At 41.1% G+C, this 24,307-nt stretch overlaps 3 protein-coding genes across 3 annotated transcripts in view; 1 reads left to right on the forward strand and 2 right to left on the reverse strand.

Moving 5' to 3' along the window:
- Positions 1-2,312, reverse strand: part of LOC118414612 (zinc transporter ZIP10-like) — a 4,206-nt gene extending 1,894 nt beyond the window's left edge. Inside the window, exons 1-5 of the mRNA XM_035818774.1 lie at positions 2,125-2,312; positions 1,761-1,959; positions 1,282-1,451; positions 864-1,058; positions 130-352 (exon numbers count right to left, since the gene is read on the reverse strand). Coding sequence (XP_035674667.1) covers positions 130-352; positions 864-1,058; positions 1,282-1,451; positions 1,761-1,911 — 739 coding nt within the window. The 5' untranslated portion in view covers positions 1,912-1,959; positions 2,125-2,312. The remainder of the gene's footprint in view (positions 1-129; positions 353-863; positions 1,059-1,281; positions 1,452-1,760; positions 1,960-2,124) is intronic.
- On the reverse strand, positions 2,077-13,128 carry LOC118413544 (sarcoplasmic reticulum histidine-rich calcium-binding protein-like). The gene is made up of 2 exons (XM_035817070.1): positions 12,737-13,128; positions 2,077-3,388 (listed from the first exon to the last, which is right to left on the reverse strand). The coding sequence occupies exons 1-2, from the start codon at positions 12,754-12,756 to the stop codon at positions 2,077-2,079; spliced, it is 1,332 nt and encodes a 443-aa protein (XP_035672963.1). The 5' UTR covers positions 12,757-13,128.
- A 2,297-nt stretch (positions 13,129-15,425) lies between these two features.
- LOC118413545 (tetraspanin-4-like) overlaps positions 15,426-24,307 on the forward strand; it is a 14,216-nt gene continuing 5,334 nt past the window's right edge. Inside the window, exon 1 of the mRNA XM_035817071.1 lies at positions 15,426-15,599. The gene's annotated coding sequence lies outside the window, so the exon portion shown is untranslated. The remainder of the gene's footprint in view (positions 15,600-24,307) is intronic.

The following is a 24,307-nucleotide window of genomic DNA, read 5'->3' on the forward strand; positions in this document are numbered from 1 at the left end:
GGCCGGGGCATTAACCCTTTATTAACATATGAATACATACCCCAAAATGGAAGGTTATTCTATCCTCTCTTTACTTGAACGATCCATTAAAACGATGTGTAATTGAAAGGGTAACAGACGACTACTCACCAATAGCCATGCCATCACTGAAGTTGTGCAGTCCATCCCCCATGATCACCATCCATGCCATGGTGGCTATCCCAGCATCCTTCAGCTTTTCGTTGTCATGGTGATGATGATGATGATGGTGGTGACAGTGGTCGTCCTCTGTGGGAGAGTCTGTTGCTGCCTTCAACTCGTAGGACTCCCCAGGATGGGCAAGTTCCCTCTGTTTACGGAGTTTCTTTGCTTTCTGTAATAAAAACAAGTGAAGAAACTGTAATTTCATGTTTGCTGTGTAAGGGAGATGATGAAAATTATACCAGCATTAAGGAAAGCTAATATATAGATCTGAAAGGGCAAGAGGGTGAAAATTGTCCATCTACATCCCTTCCTGAGATTTCCCAATAGAATATCCTTGGGATGAAAGAAGCAAGACCCAAGCATAGTCCTATTATGCAGAGATTTCCCATAGTGGTTACACAAAGCCTACTGGGGAATACTCTGCTAAACATGTTTCAGACCAATACATTACATAGAATCCCTTGGTTAGAAATATTAATGAGATTGCCATACTAGGCAGAAGCCTATCAGCTTTACTTGAAAGAAACAAAAAATCAGGCAACTCTCTGATTGACTGACAACTGGTTTTTGGCTAGCCCCTAACAACATGTCTGTGAAGGAGGTTTTGCAGAGTACATGCCGGTGGGTCTTGTATAGCTGCTGTGGAAAATCTCTTTGTAGAAAACCCTGAATGGACTCACCCTTTTGGCCCTCCTCTTGGTCATGACTCCCATGAGTTTCTCCATGATGAACAGGAAGTAGATGCCAAACAGCACAGTCAGACCCTTCAGCACTGGGTCAAGATGGCTGCCCTCGTCATGACCTTTACCATGATCATCATGACCTTCGTGTCCCTCATGACCGTCCTCCTCAGCATGAGCATGGAGTCCAAGTGACTGAAAATGGATACATCCCATTTGATTAACATCTGTTCTGCTGGTGATACTGGTTCTGTAAGATTAGAGCTAGGATCCCTTGAGGTGCTCTGCAAAACTTACCACAGGAGCAAGCAAAAAGTAGCCCCAGCCAGAATACTTAGTAACAACGGAGGATTTGGTACCCAGACCAGATCCCCTGTATACACTGTACTACAACACAAGGGTTGTTCCAGGTACTTACATGAGGCAGAAGATGAAGAACTGCATCTCCCGTCAGTGTTCCCACTGCCAGGGCGACCAGGAAACACAGCAGGAACTGGTACACTTTCTGCTCCATGAAGGGGAGCAGCACGATTCCCAGAACAGCCAAGATGCTGATGACTGTCACAGCCAGAATTCCGTACCCCCACACTGTAACGATAGATGAATATAGAAAATGTATCCAAAAAATATTTCCTCACCATCAAAATGTTTGAAAGAATTGGCAGCATATATAGGGCTGTATACGCATACAACTTTAACTTATTGTATATGTATGTACATGGAGAAAATTGGGCACATGATTCAGCTATTCCATACATTACGGCAAAAATCTTTACTAGCTTGAAGAATATACAGTCACAAAGATGATATCCCTCATGTACATGTAGGCTGATTCTGACTGTACATGTCAGTCTTCACAAAGTTTTACCAGTCTTTACAAAGAGACACTCCTGTTACCTGCTGCTGGTAGGCCTTGTTTCCCCTTGTGCTCATCATGATCACCATGATCATGAACATCCCCTTCATGTACAATACAAGCCTGTTCATCTATCTGTGTGATGAGCAGTGGGCAGATGTTCACAAAGTCTGGCATTGTCATGACAGACATGCCTGGTGGGATGTTGTATTCTACCAGGATGTCCCTTGCAGAGAGGCACTGTAGCAATGTGAAAAGGTGAAAAAAACTGTTACGTCATATGTGTTGTGGTGCCAAATACCCATAAAAATGACAGTTCATCATTTCTAGAATACACCAATAATAATAAGATTCATTCTACCATTCAGCAAAACAACAGCACAGTGTGAAAGAGGATTGGCTTACATGGGCGCCTGGAGCATGTCCATGATGATCATGGCCTTCATGGTCGTGATCATCGTGTCCATGGTCGTGATCTTCGTGTCCATGGTCGTGATCTTCGTGTCCATGGTCGTGATCTTCGTGTCCATGGTCGTGATCTTCGTGTCCATGGTCGTTATCACCGTGTCCATGGTCGTGATCATCATGTTCATGGTCGTTATCACCGTGTCCATGGTCGTGATCATCATGTTCATGGTCATGATCATCGTGTCCATGGTCGTTATCACCGTGTCCATGGTCGTGATCATCATGTTCATGGTCATGATCTTCATGTCCATGGCCATGATCATCGTGTCCATGGTCATGATCTTCGTGTCCATGGTCGTGATCATGGTCCTCATGGGCGTGGTCTTCGTGTCCATGGTCTTCATGGTCCCCATGTCCATGCTCCTCCTCATCTTCATGGTCATCATGATCATGACCATCATGGTGTTTCTCATCTTCCTTGCCTGTGCTACTGGCTGCATCCCTGCGCACCCTTCTGAGCGGCTCTGTTGTAACCTCAAGCTCCATGAGGTCTAAACTACTGGTTGCTGGCACTGCCGTGGACTTACGCCCTCTCCGTCTCTGCCGCCTCTTCCCTTTTCTTCTCTGTCTCCTACTGCTGCCGTGCCTTCCCGGCCTGGGAGTTGGGGCTACCTGTACAGCAGCAGGTGCTGGCGCTACAGTTGTGGTTGGACTCTGTGGAACCTTTATTGTCTCTGTTGGCTCCTCATGGTGATCATGTGCTTCCCCTGGCATTGCACTTTCATGGGAGTCCTGATGTGAATGATCAGAATCCTGTTGACTGGTAGTGGTACCACTTTCCTCATTCTGATGATCAGGATGATGGCCATTATCAGACAAACCATTGTTGTGTGGATAATGCACATGATCAGTGTCACCAACTGTGTCCACAACCAATGCAGTGCTATTCCTGTCCCCTTCATCATAACTAACGACCATTGCCTCGTGCTGCGCAATCCTCACCTCACCAAGTCCCAGTCTCTCCAGGAGCTCCTGGAAACCTTCAAAGGTCATCTTTCCATCCTTGCCATACTTCTTAAATATCTTCTGTAAGAATTCGTTTTCTTTGAGGGACTCTTGATATGGGTTCTTGGCTGTAACAGAGACTGGGTCGAAGCCTCCATGATGAGCTGCCGCCTCCGCCTGATGAAACACTCCAAACGTCAGCAAGCAGAGGAAACACACACAGTGCAGGGGAGCCCTGTTCATGGCTACAATCACGCTGAAAACAAAAGAGAAGTTCATTGAAATCAGGCGACAATGTATCTAAAGACTAGAAGTCTGGTTTAGATCCCCAAAGATGGAAATCGTACATCACTTGCAAGAACACTGCACATATGACAATGATATGACAATGAATATGGACTTCTTACCGACTCATTTCTTCACTGTATCTTAGACTTGGTGGTAAAAAAATATCACTTGTCTAACACACTTGTATAGAATCTTAAGACAAAGTCAAGAGTGTCACATCTCTCTGACCAACTCATTATTCTATCCTCAATGAGGTTGCATGGTGAGCACCTGTATATACTGCAGCTTGGCATCACAGTCAACATTACCTTCATCCCAAGGACTTAAGTTCTCCTAGGGATGTGGATGACAGCAAACAGTAAAGAGACAGCAGCTAAGTAGACAGAGATATCATAGAACATGTGTACATGCATGTGTTAACTTGTTAGAGGTAACCAGCACTAATGGTACACTACATTTCCGGTATTTGACCTGTAACAAAACAGTGTCACTTGTAAGCACAGGTACATGTACACCATGCAATGGAACAAAGCCCACGTGGCATCACTGAATGCAATTTGTGGTAACTATCTATATAGTGACAGCCCACTGCCCATCAATCTTTTGAAAATATCTGACCTGAAACTGGAAAGGTGGCAGTGTGACTAGATTAGGGACACTGGGAGGTAAAGATGGGCTACAAGGTATTGTCCAAAACAGATATACCAATAAATGGTTTAAACCCTTTCAGACTCAGATCAGATTAGACAGAAAAAAACCTGTTGCCTTTTTGTTGTAACTTCCACCATGGTGGTTATGTCTTTGGGTGTGCCCTTGTGAACAGGATTACTTGTAGATGGATCTTTATATGATATTTGGTTATATGCTTGTAAGAGTCAAATTAAGAAATGATCACATTATGGCCCTGGTGGCTTTCAATGTTACTGCAGCATTCGAACTTCTGGTTTTGATGCTTTGCACATGCTTTATAAAGTTAATGATACTCTGGGCTTGTGAAGAAGAGACATATACCCCCCGGTATATGTTTGGGCCCAGCTTTCATGAAACTGCAGGGTTCAGGTTTGTTTGAGATGCTGAAGAAGGAAATTAGTTGCATAATCAATGAAAAGCCTGTAGAATACACCAGTATGTTGTATGTTGTGTATATTGTAATGACTTTTATGTAGGTTTAATGATGTAAATATGTTTCTATGTTTGTTCGTATTTTTGTGGGTTAGCAGCTACCAGCATGAGCTGCCTAGTCTGGCATATTATAAGTTTCATATATCATTATCTATCAATGTATCATTATCAATATATAAATACAAATACAACTGCATAAGTACATTGTGTACAAAATAGGCCACTCTTATATTGAATTTCATACAGGTTTTATGTGTCATGGTCTCCTAACGCAGTAATTATCCGCGACCCCCCTCCCCAAAAGTAGTTCGTTAGAAAATAGTGCCCCGCAGTACTTGCAAAGGTCGTAGTTATTCTTGCGCGTACAACAGCGAGGTGGAATCTGTGGTGAATGGTAGAGGAATACATCGGTATTGATACTGTATAAGTTGGATTACGTTGCTTCTTCGGCCGGCGTGGATTTGCGCCTTGATACTGTTACCGGCACTTCCTGTTCGTCTCCTGCAGTTCCATGACCTCCACTGGGGGTCATATCAAAGTGTCTTTTATAGAAAAACGAGCCAGCAAATCTATGCTCATTTTCAGATATTTTGTAGGTTGTACCCTCAACTTCAACATACTAAATTCTTGTAAATTGTATCTGCACCTTACTATAGGTTTTGAGTCGTCGAACCACCTCACTTTGGGGTCCTTAACCATGTAAATCCCCATAGGCGAAAAACTGTGTTCTGAGACCTTCATACTCTGTTAAGACCATGCCCTTAGATAGCCCGGATGCCAGGCTTGTTTAGCTTTGGTCTGTAGTACTCTGTACCGGGTACAGTGATAACTACGCAGCCAACAACTAACATGGCTGACATCCAGGGTAGCCTTACAAGAGGGTGTAAGTGGTCCTTACACTCACAAGTCACCTAGTGTCACAGGGATTGGCCCAATAAAGCCGATAATAGCAAGTGTTTGTTGACTCTATTTGTAGTTCCACAGACCTTATTTATATATATAACATGTAGACCTTACGAAAGCCGCTGTGCTTTTGTCGTGTCAATAAAGATTTGTGTATAACCTGGTCTCCTTTTGTAATTAACCGGGACCTTTTGCTAATCTCATATCCCTCTAACTCAAATATTTTGGAAGTCGTTCTTTCGTTCTTTCAAACAAAGTAAAAGAACGTGTAAGGGATGTTTTTTTTTCCTAGCAGACAAGTCTGCTTTCAAATTCTTTCCTTTAAATTGTACTGTTGACAAAAGGTGTTCGCATGACGTGGTGAAATTTGCTTTGGGAGACCACAGCACACTCCTTTTCTCAGAACCCATTTCATCTGGTTTTCTCACTCTCAGCTGCCGTTGTTCCTACCTGTATGGCCCTTTCCATCCCCTCCCCTTTCGATCATAAATAGAACGCCTACTGCAGGACGAGAGTTCGCCAGTGATACCGCCATGTCTTTCTAGTGAATTTGTTTGACTACCCAGACATCCGGTAAGCAAATTGTACAGGAAAATACAGCACCATAGGCTATCATCGTCTTACTTCTACATCCTTACACAATAAGTGTCATCATGTACAGTAATTTCCACTTCATTTGGTCCATAACACAGCGACTTATTAAAAACGCCTACACTAACTCATGTGGGAATACCACCCTGCTCTGCAGTTTGGGACAAAGCGCGGCAACTCTACGCAAATAGCCGTCAGGGGCCGCGCCAAATTCCCGTCGTTTTTGCCTTTAAACGAAACACTGTCCTCTATTTGGGTACCAAAAGATGCCATAATGTCACTCACCACTTGTAGGATACTGTTGTTGTTACCCTGTGCGTATTTAAGGCTGTCCCCGGCTTTAAACCTCCCTCCCGGGTTGGAGACGTGTGCAATTTTCCACACGGCACATTCTCTTTCTCTCTTCCAACATGGCGGAAATGACTCACACTGAGCACACTGCGACATTCGTTATAAGATTCACATCCAACAAATATTGCCCCCAAATGTAGAAAAAAATACCATAAGTAATAAATTTAAAGCTATAACAAAAGTACTATCTATAGTATTGTTATATGTTTGATTATTTACCTTCGTGTGGTAGAGATGCCAATGGATTGAGGGAAGCGAACAAAGTGCTATGCTTACAAGCTACGCAGTGGATATGCAAATAAACAGCCTTGTTTGGCAATCGTCAAAATGACGTCAAACTTAGTCATGTGACTGGTAAGATCGAGGACGTTCGCGGGAGTGTTCGCGGGGACTTGTTTATGCAGGATGTTTGTGACGTCTCTTATGCGGATATCTGCAGAATCTAGAAATAAAACTATGAATTCATCTTTTCTTTAGGAAAGTTTATATAGGTAATGTTTACACTTCCTCTGGCCTTGTGATGATATCTATGATTCTGATGATCAATCCTCTTGTTTATATTCAAATATGAAACTCCACTCAGACCTGAGCTTAGAGATAGCTCACGTCAATCTTTACGTTTAGGGTTGGGTAGCTCCAAACTGATACGGATTGATAAACAAAGGTGTGCGCAAATTGTAATCGTTGCGTCAAACGTACTGGCATGTAATGTGTGGAAGATTTTTACCATATTTGGTTCAGTATAAAGGAGGTACAGTAGGGCATTAACCGACATACCGTTATCCATGTTTGTTTTGTTTCATGACTTGCTATCATAATGGGTAAACATTTAAAAAAAACTACAATTATGCTAGCTACCTGAGACTCCGGTCAGTGCACAAATCGCACGCACTACTAAGTCTGAGAACCTGTCTCCAGACAGAGTAGGAAATCATATGGCCATTTAAAAAGCTTTCACCAGTAGAGAGAAATTTCCCATTCTAAAGATTTAATACACTATGAAAGACCACCGTATGCCTGAATAGACTGTTGGTGTTCGTTGCTTCGCTGTGTAAATGGTAACGCTATATTATATCAAGGAGGTTGATTATATGTACTCTAATGTTTTGCCACGGTTACCACACAAGAATTGCTCCAAATAATCTCGTGATATATCGTTATATCGTGATATAACCTCCTTGAAATACTTAGTAATATAAAGAACTAGGTCGCCCAAGGCTCCCATGGGTACAATGTTCATCTACCAGGATATGTGCAATTAGAATTTCAATAGAGTGGTGTAGGTTGTGGCTACGGTGCAATAGTATCTCGTATCAGTGTACTATACTTGAATATAGTTGTCGGGAAATTTACTGGCCCGCTCGTCTCAGAGGAGCGGACCCCCTGCTTGGAGTATGAAGAGTACGGAAATTCAGATTCTGAGAGTTGAGAGAGAGAATCTCAGTAAAACATCTCTTGGAATGTAGCACGGCTCCTTTGTTTTTAAAAGATTTGTAAGTAAGTAAGACTTGTAAGTAGGTATTAAAGCTCAGCGGCTACCCTGCTTGGAGAGCTTCGAGCAGAGGTCCATGGGGTAGAATCGTGACCTTAAGGTTTCCCTTACTTGCATGACCGTTCGCTTCTGCCAGTCAGCGGTCTCCATCGACCTCTGGTGATTTTTCTCGTTCAAAACTTACAGGGGTGTTAGCTCGTTACTTCACTAGTACGAGGTTACATATACCTACCGATTATTCCAATTGTTATCACAGGTAAGTGTGCTGTATAACATCTGTTTGGGCTGAAACTCCTGTCTGAACTAAAAAAGATTAGATAAATAGTTACGTCTCTATTTTGGGTTCCTCTTACAAAACAGGCAGAATGGAGTGGCAAGGCCGATTGGGGTGAAAGTTGGGAACAATGTGATGTTTTTCAAGAAGTCACGGAACGGCTCTTGAAAGGCAAAGTTGGTGCTGTAAGGGGCGTGGAGTGAGGTTTAAATATTTAGCAAACTCAACAGACCGCGACGGTGATATTGACCAACGTTTCCAGCTTTTGAAATCTGTTATGTATGGGCAATCATCGAATCAATTCTCCTATAGATTGAGTATACAGCAAATGTTTTGATGTAACACAGAGAAAGTGCAAAATTAATTGCGCGTCATTCCTAATGTGAGGCTCGCTTTATGGCTGAGTTCACATTTGGACATGTTTGAGCCTATATATGTATTAGCTCACGTCAGGTTCTGAGTTTACTTCGTTTTCAGCATGGAGATTTTACGATTCGGAAGGCGCCACAAAACAAAGTTTTGTATAAAGCAGAAACCGACGGTAAACATTTTTTGTGTCCTTGAGATGTTATTGTTATTCTTTTGTTTAGTTTTCTTATGTTCTTTGCATGATTTACTAATCCTGAAGGATGCTTGTTACTTTATGGTAGTGATGATTTTTTTAGCTAGCTTGTATCTTGACTTGTTGTGATTTTGTAAGGGCCTCCTTTGGAAATCATTAAAGTTAACTGAAGGCACCACCCTGGAGATTCTTAAGTAAAAAATGAATTCACACACAATCACATCATAATCGCTATCTACGTAATGACGTCATAGAATCTCGCATTCCTCAATGCGCTAATTCATAAACGTCATGAATTCCCCAATTAAATGTTCGTCGACCTCCGGCCCGGAGACGGAAGAAAAAGTGTGATTCATGACATAATCTCATTTTTTTAAGTCAAGAAAATGAAAGTCAGCCGATCACAAAGCACTTTCTTCCATTAAAGGTGAAGGCAGCCGAGACTAGTGTAACATGATGCCGTGGAGCTGAGGCCCTAGGCCCCTCCCCCATCCGAGGGGGCTCTGTGAGTAATGCCCATCAGCAAAGATGAAGCTAGCTTGTTCTATATACTTTTATATAAAGTTTGGTCTTTTTGTCGAGACGCGCAGAGTGTAACCATTGGAAAGACTCAATATAAAAAAAAGCATGCTTAGGTAAATAAACGGAAGTTCTGCTGCAGTACCAAACTAACACTCTAGACGGCCCAAACAAAACCGACGTACCGACATACAAACCAAATGTCATTACAATTTATCCAGATGTTCGTTAAAAAATGACCGCAAATATCCGGACACACACACACACACACACACATGTGCACACACAGGAACGCACACAGAAACACACAGACACACCAAAAATAATACCTCAATGTTTCATGGAGGTGAGGACTGCAAAACAAGCGGGACCGAGTCTACTTCGTGAGAGACAGTGTGTCGAAGTTGCCAAAGGCGGGGTATGATGTTCAGTACAGGAAGATAAATGACACTTCACCGCTTGTAAACAATATATTTGTCCCGCCTAAACATCACAATTGTGGATGTCTCCCAGGTCTGATGTCTTGACCTGCCACCTGTACAATCTGCGGCGCCGCCTTTATCCTTACGGCACACATCGCAGTGACGTGGACGTGCTCAGGCGGACAGGCTGGCCCTGCACTTGTCCGGTGTCTCCCGGGGCAAGAATACAAGTCGACACCTCGGCTTCAACAAGTTCAATATTAACCGTACATTACCGGGACCACAGTGAAGGAAATGGTCTGCTATCACGTCAGTAGATGACATTGATATTTGTCATACTATATTCAAGAGTTGCAAGTAAAGTTCAGGGCTTTGTTCACGTCCGCAGCTTTTCTCACGTTCCAACGGCGCTTCAGTAACTAGTCTACTCGAAACGTATGGCTTTGATACACATGTCATGTACAAGTATAACCTTACGGTCGATCAACGGGCAAAGGACCTCCAAATCTTCGATCGACATAGCTGTACCACCGTGATGGAGCTATCCATGGGTATATAGTCGAGTTTGTTTTTAACTTTAATTCAAATATGGATGTTTTGATATATTGGAGGAAGCGTCACTGACCTGATGTGGGCGTAAATGGGATGTAAAGACCTCACTTTGAGAATTGTTGTCTTTCTTTTCGCCTTGACTTTTAACTTTTAAGTTTCTGACGGCTATTAGTAATAAGAATCTCTACACAGGCACAGTTGGCAGTACACAATCAACACAACATAAAACTAGAAAGCGATTCGTTACTTTTTCCAACCACAAAATCCTGCAACGTTATTCGCAGTACACTGTTGAGCTGACGTGTACTGTGTCTATAACATGTGTCATCTCCAACGTGCCATCCAAACCTGGCGAATTGGACTAGCAATAGGCCAACAAGGCTTTTTTACGTGTATTAGCAATTTAGCATATATAGCGCGGCCCGTCACATTCTCTGGTCCAAGCCGCATGATGTTTCTTCGCTTAGTTAATGGGGCATTAAGGTATCTCGGTTGGCTAAATTGGCATTTTGACCTTCCACTGTTTTCTTATTAATGAATTAAGAACGAATGGAGCTGTAAGGAATGTTGATAGATGGGCATGAAAGTATTCTAAATCTGATTTTTTGGGGCCAAATTGATGACGTCTCCATTTTAATTGCCTCTGATATTATTTTTTTCTATGACAAAATACACCACTTTGGTACATACCACTGTAATAAAACTTCGTTTTTCGTTGCATAATGATGAAAGCTACAAACTCACGGTTGCGCAAACTGATATCCACTAACGATCTGTAGTTATTAAGAATTAATTTTTTTTTAATGAGATGAAAACAAACATTTTCTAATTACTACAGATCATTAGTAGATATCAGTTTGCGCAACCGTGAGTTTATAGAAATATATCAATATCAGAGGCAATAAAAATGATGACGTCATCAATTTGGAAAAAAAATCAGATTTAGAATTATTTCGTGCCCATCTATCAACATTCGTTACGGCTCCATTCTTTCTTAATTCATTAATAAGAAAACAGTGGAAGGTCAAAAGGCTTTTTGACTCCCGGACTCGAATCCAAGCTAGCTGATGCACTTTTTGCGATATCTTTTTACCATTCATCACTATACTGTTGTGCATCCGTAACTGAACTGTTTCTTTACATACGTTTTTGCTTCTTGTAAGCCCTCCAAAAAGTTATGAAACGCTCGTATATGGTATCAGGGGGCAGCGATACGGTATGAAAATGCGACGACCATTTACAAAACGGACAACCGCGTTGGCGAGGTGGTCTACTGGTCTCTACTGGTCATTTGCGCCTGCAACGGATTGCAGATTAATATTTTGAAAGATCAAAGTCGCTGGGAAAGTCTTACTTTACTTGGATGCGATCAGAGTAGAACTGGATCTAGAACAGCCGGGATGGATTCCAGACTCAGTGAGATACTCCCACCGACCCCAGGGGCTGGGAAGTGGTCGGGACAAAGTCGCAGGACGCAGGAAGGTTCTGTGAGTGTGTCATGCGTGCAGCCTACTCGATGCAGATCTGAGAGGAACGGTCTTTTTACGCCTTCACGTCTGATTTTGCACACAGCGTCATACCATGATGGGCCTTACTACTGATCGAACTCACTGTGAAACAATATTTCCATTGTAATTGTATGACGATGTGCGCAAAGTTGGGAAGCGATTGTTACGGTGCCAAGGACTGGTCCGTACGCGATGGTTTTCTCACAACCACTTCGAATCATTCCAGGAGAAAGGAGGAAGGTCATGTATAAAAATTGACATTGAAAGCGTTACGCAAGAATTTGACTCTCTCCGCGCTCCACGCCCCTAATGCAAACTGTTAAGTTCACTTCACCCTGTAACATGTTGTCAGAACAGATGCGGATATGAGGAAGGTATTGACTGTTACATACAGTGAAACTGAAAGTATGTACACGTACGAAATTTTTCCGCTGGACTTAATGCGATACATCAAGCCCTGTATAACATTCGGATACTCCTGTCGATTTTTTTCGACAGATGAAGCAGGCAAACAGGCCCTTGCCGGTGGGTTCGTTAACCTGTTTGCCAGTGGCATGCACATGGCTTTTTATGGTGAAGAAGGGGTGTGCACTTCCTTCTCCACCCTCTTGTCTACTGGTGCACTATATATAATCAGGGACAAGAAATTCATGCCATGTGTAAGACGGCCAAAGCAACCCTATATAACAGCATAAACCCATCACTAATGTTGGTGTAACCGTACTAATGTACATTCTTTCTCAGCAAAGTGTATCGTTAATCAACGTTAACATAGTTGTCATACATCTTTAGTCAATCTATGGCATAGCCAAGTTGCAATATGCACTTAGAATTAAAAAGATAAAGCTTGTATTCTGCATAAGCATACTTACACTTTACGCTCATCGCGGAGATTCAAAGAAGCATGCTGCATCTTCTGGCGCTAAGTAGAAGTCAACCGCTATATATCTGTAAGTGTTCCTTCATATTCTTTCCACTGGATTTGACACACTGAAATTCAAACACATGAACTTGACTTACCTGAACTTAAGTCTGATCATCTTGCTTCCTTCCCTGGCTCCTTAGGTACACCAAACGGCAAACTGTAACTCGTACTACTGCAGACTGCAACCCTGCGCTGCTCCCTCAGAAGCTTTCCGCTTGCTGCCGACTCCGTGCGGACCACTGTACTGACAGCGTGGGCAAACGACAGGAAAGTTGGCCAATATATACAACTCTCGAGGGAAGAGATCAATCTATAGGGCTCACTAAAGGATATCTAAATGAAATCTTTCAGATGATTAAATCCTTATCAAGTCCGCTGGGGCAACTTGTCAGTATGACGAAAAGTTACAAGTTGCGACTCGCCGGAAGCGACGGCAGCTCTTATAATGTGCCACAAAATTAAACGGCCAATGATAGCGTTTCTCCGGAACTTTCCACAACTGGGATGATACTTTTTGTGCCGGGAAAGGTGCACGTAATGAAATATGAAAGTTTTGGGGTGGGTATAGGCATATAACAGAAATAAGAGACGGGCTCCTATTTGATCCCAATGCAGTGCATGGAAGGGTATAAACTAGTAATATAAATTATTAGACTCAAATAGAAGGAAGGATAAAATAGAATAGGGTATACGTACAAAGTAAGAGGAACAAGTCTTGGTTCTTGAGTTTTATCTCCTTTTCGACCCCTCAACCTGTTGAGTGAAACAGCCCTGACTTAAAAACAAAGTGTCGTGTGCATTTGTTGCACACGACATTCTTCCAATTCAAATAGCTACACGCATGGTGGTTTTGCGTCACTGTAAATAGTGACGCAGTAACGGCGTTGGTGAATCCTAACCCACTTGACTACGTACGTATAACGTACGTTTCATATTACACCAACAGGCCTCACCTATCCTATAACAAAATCTGTTACTAGATCTCCATTTATGTACAATGACACAAAGCAGGGATCAGAATTTACAAAACCAACAATGTAACATTACTTAAGGTTACGCCTTGCATACTCATAACAACGCACCTGACAGGGTGGCACACAAACCGAATGGCTCAGCAAGACTCGCCCCAATTCCAGACCTTTCCTTTGGCTTAGCTTAGGTCTTTAACTTGCCTACGTCGACATCAAGAGGGCTTTGTCGTCAGACTTAAAGACGTCAAACTTGAGATGCGCAAGTTTACAGTTGCTCGAGTTGCTGGATACCTGTCACCCGCGTATCTTATTACCTGGATGTCTTACCTTCATCGACGTAACAACAAAAGAGTTATCTGAATTAACAAAGGAACGCTAAAATTGGCGACGTCTTATTCAGCGTCTAAGCAACCCCTGTGCTGGAATGACACGCCTTTTCCATGAAACGCCACATACAGACAGCGTGAACAACCGGCGGCCTGAAATCTATGCCGGGGAAGTCAACCACGGGAAGTCTGACAAAAGCCGTGCGATTCTGGGAGAAATGACGCCTCCATGAGACCCAGAATGAAGTAAAAAGAACCCTTACAGAAGAATAGCATATAGCTGTGACCAGGTGGGATACCCGTGGCTAAATGTAGCAGAGTTGTCTCAACATTTGGGGGAGTTCTGAAAAGACCAGTTACCTGAGATAACACTAAGTGTCAGACTGGACATGCTTTGGTACCGAACAAGGCCACAGATGGAGGGAAAAGTCAGCAAGGTAACTATTCAATGGAATGGTTCTGTACACCGTTACAGTTCGGAGTAAATATTTCACGTGTTTTCCATGGCCTGTTGAAGCAAACACATAACAAAAGTATCTGTTGGCTCAAGTTTGCCCTGCGATTTCTCTCGCTTCACAAGATTAATCTTACATGGACACAATCTGTTTGAGCTTAGCCAACAATGATTAAGGACGGAGAGCTTTTGTGACATAACATTTGTGACATCGAAACGTCTATGCATTTAGTTTCAATACTCCTCTTTCTTCAATTCAATGCATTTCGTCCCACTTTCCTGTCTTTGTTTCTCTCTTGTTCATTATTCTATTTGACTAGATTTCCCCACTTCAGATACTTGAATAGTTAAGAGAAATTTATATTCCTTACAGCTGCAGCTTTCGATAAACCAACTCTAACCAACCATACAGCTAGCTACATTTATGCAATTTTCAAGAAGCGAGGGGAAGTTGATTGTGCTAGAGTAGATAAGACGTATATGCACATGGAAATGTATATGATTGTTTCCATTGTCACATGTATATGATTGTTACCATGTGACTTGTACTTAACACAGTGAGCAATAATGTGCAACAAAGGTCTTCATTAATCAATTGATTAATTAATTCATTGATTTATCCATTCACAGATTGATCATTTATTCATTTCCGAGTTCATACTCCATTCATTAATTCACTTGCTGCCTTTCTTCCCCTATCGACTCTGATCTCCTGAATGGCATGAAACTACGTAAAACGCATCACACACTCGCACACTCGCACATCACGTCACATCACATCACATCACATCACATCACATCACATCACATCACATCACTCCACATCACATCACATCACATCACATCACATCGCTCCACATCACTCCACATCACTGCGATCCCTGGGCGCTTGACCCCAACTTAAGAGGTGTTGCCCAGTATTTAATACCATCAAAGTCAACGAGTGATCAAGTTTGTCATTCAGCGCCAGTCTTTGCCATTCAGTTAAGTTTTAGGCCAGCTATAAGCGACGCTTAGCAGTTCATGAATACAGTGCAGATTGTCAGTCCACATATCTGCAATGAGCCATTTGTCCGCTAGATGTCGCTTGCGAAGGCGAATACCTAAACCATACTTGATCGCTATCAGAGATGCTGTGTCAGTGAGACGAGGTGTTGCTACATTTTTTGTGCCATTTTGGACGCTTTCCCACACGAATTTCCACCAGGTAAGCCTTTTAACTGATTGCTATTGAACCGTTGATACATTTGGTACCCCATGGTGACAATTCGGGAGGTAAAAAGCCGTAATTTAGCTAATTTGTCGGCGTTGACAGCGCCAAGCTTGTGCTCGCTGATTTTCCCATCCGCCGTTGACCGCAGAAATTATACAGCAAAGGGCGGAGAAAGTCTGCTCTACTCCGCTGTGGGCTGTGAGAAGGCTGCGAAAGAAACCTGAGCTCGGCTTTCTCTGTCTCGTTCATAGGAAAGGCTGAAAATGTCTGCAACTTGTACTTGTTTAGGGTTTGGCTCATCCAGTCTTTTGTCATTTCCTGTTTATTTAGGGGGGGGGGGGGGGGCATGTTTTCTATCATTCTGTCACGTGAATATTGATATAATATTTATTCTAGGAGACTATCACAGTTTTCAACACTAAAGCTTTCAGGTAGAATTTATGTCGTCTACACCCTGATCGGGAGTTAGTCGTATCCATTCCAAACTGTAAAAAAATTATTGATACATTTTCTTTTGTTTTCAATTAGGGTATGAATGTAAAGTTAGGGTACACTATTACAACTATAACTTGAATAAGTGCCACCCGTCTAAAGGATGCACTGTTAAGGTGGTATCTCACTGCACTTGGGGCACTGGTACGTCACTGCGAGATTCGAAAGATTACGAATTTCAGAGATAAAGAACAAATTTTCTTACGTTTTGTGTATTTTGTTGTCTTCCATTTAAGTCATACATTTCTGCATTATAGAAAAAAATGGCAACAACAACACAACAGTGCCACAGTGAACGAACCCCACAGTGCAGCACTGGTGCCCCAAGTGTAGTTAGATCAAAGGCAACAAAACCTCAGGGTCAGTGTGTCAGTGCCTGACCATTTAGCTTGAATCATGACCAGGGTCATATAGACATGTAACATTATGATTATCATGTAGATTTCAGTGTATGTCATATTTTTTTTAAACTCTAATTATAAAGAGATTGGTTGAATGGTATATTTTGTCTTGGATTTTGTTAATAGAGAATGATACATTTGAAACTGCTGTCTTATCATCCACAATCAGGTTAGCTTTTCACACACAGGGAACTTTAAGGACGCCTGTTGAGGTCATAGATATTGAATTATTAGATGTCATTGTGCATTTTTGCGATATCAGGAGAAAGCTTTAGTATTAACCATAGAATTTTTTTCTATGGCGCCAAAAGCTGCCACTGTCTCGATATCATCATGATATAACTAGTCCTGATATAAAAAAAAAATTTCTACTATGTAAAATTATGGATGTAATTTAAGTTTGCACTCAGACATTTACAAAAGGGTCAACCCAGAAGGTTCAGGGTTCAGCTTGTACTACATAGTACCTTCATGTGGTACTATGATCATCTCTCATGTCAACAACATTCCAGAAACAGTATTATGTCAGAACTACTTCACAGTGTGGAATTAAATAGCCATAACATATTCCTTCCTTTATATAGTTTATAAGTACATTTGATGTTTTTGTAAAATATAATGCCGAAGTATGCTGTCTGTCTGCACCAGAAATAATCTGTTCGTTAAGCGACATTCTTACTCACAAATGTCGAAATATTTGTCTTGTAATCTGATCAGTACCATCTGTGGTTATCAATATCTGTGAGATATGGTAGATATGTACACAAGGAATTCTTTGGGGTTTTAAGTCTCCTTAATATTGATACAAGTTGCAATCGTGTACGTTACTTAATGATTAGTTAATGGGAGAATTTGTGGATTGTAAGATTGAATATTCTGATGGAATTAATTAATTAACGAGCCATTTGTTCATGTAACGATATACGTGCCATGGCTACGCGTAATTCCACTTTCAAAAGAACGGACATGCTACATCACATCCAAGATATCAGTGTCACTGACGAAAACACTTGGATGCTAGTTGAAATGTCTGACCGTTTCCAAAATCATATCCAGTTGCTTGAGTAACTGCTTTTTTGGTATATCTTATTACCTGGATGTCTAACCTTCATCGACACATCCAAGATATCAGAGAGTTCGAACAAATTCACCATTTAGAAAATGTGTAGAATGAAACATCAAACCTCAAGGGATGTAAACATCTGATTGTACATTCTCTAATCGTGTAGGGTTTGCGGTAATGTTTCCTGCCTAATACTGCAATGTGCACACTGATGCCAGACATGTCAGTGTACGCTGGCGCGTGCACGTTAATTTCAGCCGACACACGCTGTGCCGACCATGTAATGATGGCGTAATAACAGATGCCAAAGTGCGGATTGATGGGGGGAAGAAGACGCGGCCGTGAAACCCCCCACCCATACCGCTCGTTACCTACGCTCGCCAGCTGCATACATGTATCAAAATGTCGTTGGCAGTTACGACTTTGTCCCTGAAAACCGGCCAGTTGCGTCCAGTTGCGGCCAGTTGCCAAGTCTAGGGACGTGACGTAGCAGATGATGTCCAAATACTTAAGACAGAAGTAAAGTGTTTCTGACACCAATGACGTCAAAGTGCAATATTTGTCTGGAGGTACGAACTTGGATGGTTTCATGTTGAAAATTCAATAACTTCAGAAGAGGGTATATTTACTTTTAGTGCAAATGTCTGTGTTCATTGAATGATACTATTATGATTGATGTTATTGTATTTTGGTGTCGTAAACACTTTAACTTTAAGTATTCTCAGGTACACATGCTCGTACCAAGGACATCCCAAGCCCGTACGTGGGTGCAAGGAATAGGCGATTGTGTAAATTGTTATCAAACAGGTGTAGAAATTCACATGTAAATCTGAAAATTAGATGGGATATTCCATCAAGGGCATGGCTGTTAGTGTTACCATGGCAACATCATAATTAATTATCATTTTAGACTTAGAGGCCCCCATGTTATTTGGCTCATGAGGTAGATACACTTCCATGCTATATCAGTATATGGTATACTAACTAGTATTTTCAATTTGATGACTATTTAATGAATGTAGCCTAAGATTTATATCAGAATATTTGCTTATATTATATACTATATATGGTGCAAGTGTCACCCAGCTGCCCTGAAATTGAGTTTGTTTCTAGTTCCTAACGTTGTCCATTTTCAATTCTGCGCTGGCTGATGGGATTACTCGTACATGTACCTGTGAGTGAGCCGTATGGTCAAAACTCAATCAGGGCCTGAACTTGGCTTTGTGCCTTCTGCCAGAAAGTTCAGGCAAAGTCAGGTCATGCATAATGCAAAGGGAGACACATGTACATGGTTTTATGATACACGTGTATTGTGACAGATAACTGCAGGAGTAATGTAGTATGTTATCTGCATAGGACTTTGGCATTGAATCATTAGTCTTATTTTGAAAAGTATATGGTGCCATTCTGCATTATCTATCGTAGGCGATTTTGATATATTTTGGATGGTCATTTGCAATCTTTACATTGATGGATTTGAAAATGTTGCAGTATTTATTGATAAGTGTATTATATGAAAATGCCACCTCCAACTAGCCGCAATATGTCAGCATGCATGTTTTTTCATCCCCCCACTCCATTCTCAGGTTTAGAAGAACCAATCTGATACATATCCCACAGTAGAAGCACACACACCAGACTAATTGGAATATAGATCTTTTTTCAGCCTCATCTATATTAATATGGTGGTACACCAGAGAGGAGACAGCTGTCTTAGGCGCACCACATCAGCTTCTGTTCCAGATGCCGTGGGTATTCCGCAGCCAGCGTAACTTTACGTGGATAGAATTTTTGCTTGATATGGCCATTTATATCATAACTACCATGTGATAATGGTCTAGACTCGTATAGATTATGATATATCCTTGTGTAGTCTGATATATTATTTCACGTATGTTGATGATGTGCGTTTTATGAATTAGATTTCGTGCCATTGACAGTACACTCCTGTTGAGCCTGAATCATGGCGTTCACCAGATGATCATGTTACATGTATAAAGGCAAGGGTCCACAGAACTGTTTAATCACATTATGTGCACATTAACAGGCATACCCTTACACCAGCAATGCAATTGTAATCATTAGCTGTGCCTCCCAGAGTCCCATGTAAAATTTACTACCTCACAGCGTCGCAGCGCTACATTTCCAGTGGGTCGTTATAGTCATAAATATGTATATCATATGTGTCTCCCCTGCGTGTGATTCATATATGTCAGTCATGGGTGCTGGCTTCGTGGTATTGTCTTTCAGTTATGTTTATTGATTATAGTTTGCATAGGGAATTATTAAACAATTTAGGAAGACAGGGTACTGTGCTCATCAGTTGAAATAATACTTTATATAGTACTAAGACTTCAGAGGATTCATCCAGTATATACTAGTGTATGATTATTAATACAAGTACACACAAATCCTAGAAATGCATATTGTCTACTGTACATCTTATTACTGTGCCAACAGAGCCATATCATATGCATACAATTTTGGAATGACTTTAGTTGTCTTGATAAAGTGAGAAGATACATGTACTTGATTAGAAATTTACAGAAAGATGGCACAAATATTTAAGGTTACATATTTCAACATTTTCAGAAGTAATTGAAGGTCTATTTCAAGATTTTGCAAAATTAAGTACTTTCCAGCTCATGCTACACCATCCCTAGCTGGATGCCAGGGGCTGATTTGGCCCCTCCCTCTTGGGGGACGGTCAGTTAGGCTGGCTGCTAAGGAGCATGACTTCCATAAAGTGGTCCGACTCCAAGGGCACTTCTGCTGAAGGAAGGTGCTCAGTGTCCCAAAACAGTGGAACCCTGACGTCAGACTGTCTGGAATGGGAATCGATGGTGGATGTGTTTTTGATGGTCCTACTGGTACCAGTGCTGACTCACCTCGGCCTGACAGCACTCACACTGCACCTAGGGGACTTCTGGAACCTGGTTCTGGGAATGGCACGAGTCACATTGTTTCCTACTAGACTGATTTCTCAGTTTAGGTGGTTAACCCCGACCAACTTAGTCCAGATTATGCATTTTTTTGTGTGGAGAAAGTAGCCCCATAGATTCTATTAGATGTTAAAGGCCTGTATTAATGTAAAAGATGATTTGAAAAGTGCCAATAAATATTGTGAAAATTACTCAGACAGTCAAGAAACCAAGTAAGTTTCGTAAAGCTCAAGAAGCAATTCTGATAAAAGCAATATGTTACACTTCACTGTAGGCTATAGCAGACAGGAAATACTATATTACAGCAAATTTGTGCCACATGTATATACGGTAAATGAAATAACGTCCTCACCACATATCAGGTTATGAATATGATGTATATGATTTACCCTGATCATGAGGAAACATCGTGAATTTCGTCAATAGGAATTTTCCTCCACCCCTGTGCTACGTGATAAGTGTGTGAGATGGATGGGTACTAATCACGGCAGGTTGAATCATGTGCAGGGGGCAATTTAGGGCTCTTACGCCGCTGGAACTGACGCAGGTGGGAATGGGCTGGGATCGATACCGGGTCAGCAAGGTCGCCGGACTGGGGGATCCAATTCTTGGTGTTTCATTTGGAAGTTGTGATTTTAAATGGAAGATGGGATATTAATGTGTACTTGAGGATTCCTGTGTTTGAGATAAAGTACAGGTTGTCCATGCTTGTTATATGGTACTTCTAGTCTATATTACTAAAGTAGTAGATGCAATTCAAGCTGACACCCACAATTGCAATGCTTGCAGGTACTTGCACTGCAGTGCTAGCAGGTACTTTCACTAGTTTCAGGTTCTCAAAAGCCAGTGTTTTGACATCGTGCATTCCTGCGCAACTTGGTTCAGTAAAATGTACATTATTTTACACTGGTCACTTGAAACCCGTCCAAAGAAAGGTATGCCTGGTCTAGCTCCAAGTAAATTAGTTCTGTTTGACATGTCTGATCCACTTTAATTAGAGTAAGAATTTTCAAAGAACTCCATTTCTCCAGAAGACCTTTATCTAAATACTTGGTGTACGTTGGTTATGGGTGAAGACTTACTGTAGTCAATTATGGCCCTGCCTGTAATCAGTGTATGTTTGAACGTCAAGGGTAACTACATGTACAATGTTCACCCCAGTCCAGGGCTGTCTCCAGGATCCGCTTTTCCGTCTCAGGATGGAAACTTGCTTGTTGGAACCGACAAAAATTTCAACCTGTTCATCCAAGAAATCTGAAATTTATGATAGATTGATAAAATTGTAAGCTTTGCGTGTCAGCTTTGCTAATGAAAATTAACAATGTAGGTTCCCAAATAATAAGTGGGAAGGAGGAAAAAGCTGGAAAAAGCCCTGCCGTAGTGTCGCCCATCTGTGCTTGCTCTATGACTAGCACAGCACATGCCATGATGTATCACTTATGTTCCAGCCATTTCACCATTCCACAATTAGGCTTGTATCTTACAGTGATGTGCATGTTCAACGTTGGCTAAAATTAGAGCACGCAAGGCCCCGTATGACCCCATCAGGATACATGTGATGTATAATCACCAGGCCTTCATCAGAATTCAGACAGGGTGCTATGGTGCCATGGGACCCGTGTGCTCACACAGGTGGAAAGCTAATCACAGGAAAGGATAGCTCTGGAGTACATCCAAACAAATTGTTTTGAATTTCAAGGTGTTGTTGGGAGCTTATATAGCATACTTTAAAAGTAAAATATGTGCAAATGATGTTATTTGTTTGAATAGCTACAGCACATTTCTAATGCAAAAATTGTCGAGAAGTTATTATATATATATATATATATATATATATATATATATATATATATATATATATATATATATATATATGTATATAGATATTATATAGTGAAGCCATTTGATATTATAATAGTATGATTGTCAGTCATTATTTTCCTGCTTTCAAATTTTGGGAATATGTATTTCAAAGTCAGGCATTTCGTGCAAGCATTCTCCCCAAAATATTAGTGACTCAGCCTAGTAAAATTCCTTCAGACTGTTCTGTCCCTGACTCACCTGTAAGCTCGGTCAGGTGATGTCACATGTCAACAATGTCAACAACCTGACGGACTGAACCATTGAAGACTCTAAGTCTGATAGTTTTTTTTATGGTGAGATTTTATCCTGTCAGATATGTACCAAATATATATGCCTGGAGGACTTGTGCAATTTTCAATGCCTTTCATTTACATGGTATATACATAAGAAATCTATCATTACCATCACCAATAGGGGTTTAGATTCTGTTCATGTGGTTTTCTGAACCCACCTAATTATGAGTGGAACATTCCATTGTATTGTTCAAAAACAGCATCAAAGAGGAAGTAACTTCATATACCTGTCAGAGCTTGCATACCTGTACAACCTGTCAGTGAGTAGCATTTGTAACAAGGTAAGATGGTCTTGAGGTATTTTATAACTATTTAAGAAAGAAGAATTTGCTTTGAATATTGATTGTTTTGAATTCGGTCATTTAGATTCTTCAATTATAATACTAAACATTTGTCCATGGAAAATTTGAATGAAATTCTTTATCATATGAATGCATTATAAGGACGTGAATTGCAGAAGGCAAATCATAAATGCTTGGTTTTTAAATCTGCACTGTATATGTTGATTGTGTATATCATAATTTTTAGACAAGGCAGGAAAGATTGTGATTGTGATTATAATATCTTCATTGTTATTTTGTAGCCGTGACCCAACCCCTAAAGCTAACACCAACCCTATAGCCAACACCAACAGGATGTAACTGTGCCTCCTGTTCCCCCCAGATAAATTGGTTGCGCAGCTTTAATTCCTGAACAAGCTTGTTGCGCAGTTTCCCATTCCCTGAGGATATTGCCTCATGTAGACCCAACACACCCACTGCATACTATGTACTGTACCAGACGTATCGCCAATAACCCTCGGCAGCGACCTTGTAGCTTGAATTGTGTAGTCATCTATTATACATGAGGCAGATATGGTGGTTCTTCTGGCATTCGTAAAGCATGGTTTATTGCTTCTCACTTCGTTCAATGTCAAAGCTGTACTAACATTATTGCACAGGAAGATAAGTCCCTCAGAAATACAAATACTCTTATTCATATAGCAAACTAGTGTGGTTTTCAGTGTTCAATCGAATCCCCAGTCCTTTTGCATGGCCAAATAAAATTATGTTGTTCATAGTAAATTGCTGTTACAGAACATTACTCTGATTATCTATGTACATGATAGATCCTCTAGCACATTGGTGAGAAATATACAATGTACTGTAACCCAGATAGGAGTATCTCATAGCAAAATCATGTGTAACATGTACATGAATACTCAGAGTAGCCTAATCATGGTAACTGCCAGTGTCTGATAAATACTACACTGATTATACTGATATATCATGAGGTTAACAAGACTTCTAACTACATGTACTAACAATTTTGTTACCATTTATACTCAATGGCGAAAAATTATTCCAAAGATTCAAGGAACTTGAAAGCATAGGTCTACACTGGAAAGGGAATGACGTCTGAAATTCAGGTGTAGAAGTCAAAATACCCATGATGATATATACCAGCATCCACCATCCAATATGTTAAAGTTGGAGACCCATTAATTATAACTTGGTCTCAAAAAATGGAGTCTGATTCTGAGACTCCAACATACATGTACACCTTACAGCAACATGGCATTTACTGTGTCTATAAAACAGATGACATCACTGCTGAGTGCTGGCAAGCGAAGTTGGATTTTTGCCACCACCCCTATCATGTCCATGAT

The sequence above is a fragment of the Branchiostoma floridae genome, chromosome 4, assembly GCF_000003815.2.
Source record: "Branchiostoma floridae strain S238N-H82 chromosome 4, Bfl_VNyyK, whole genome shotgun sequence".
Taxonomy (NCBI): Eukaryota; Metazoa; Chordata; class Leptocardii; order Amphioxiformes; family Branchiostomatidae; genus Branchiostoma; species Branchiostoma floridae.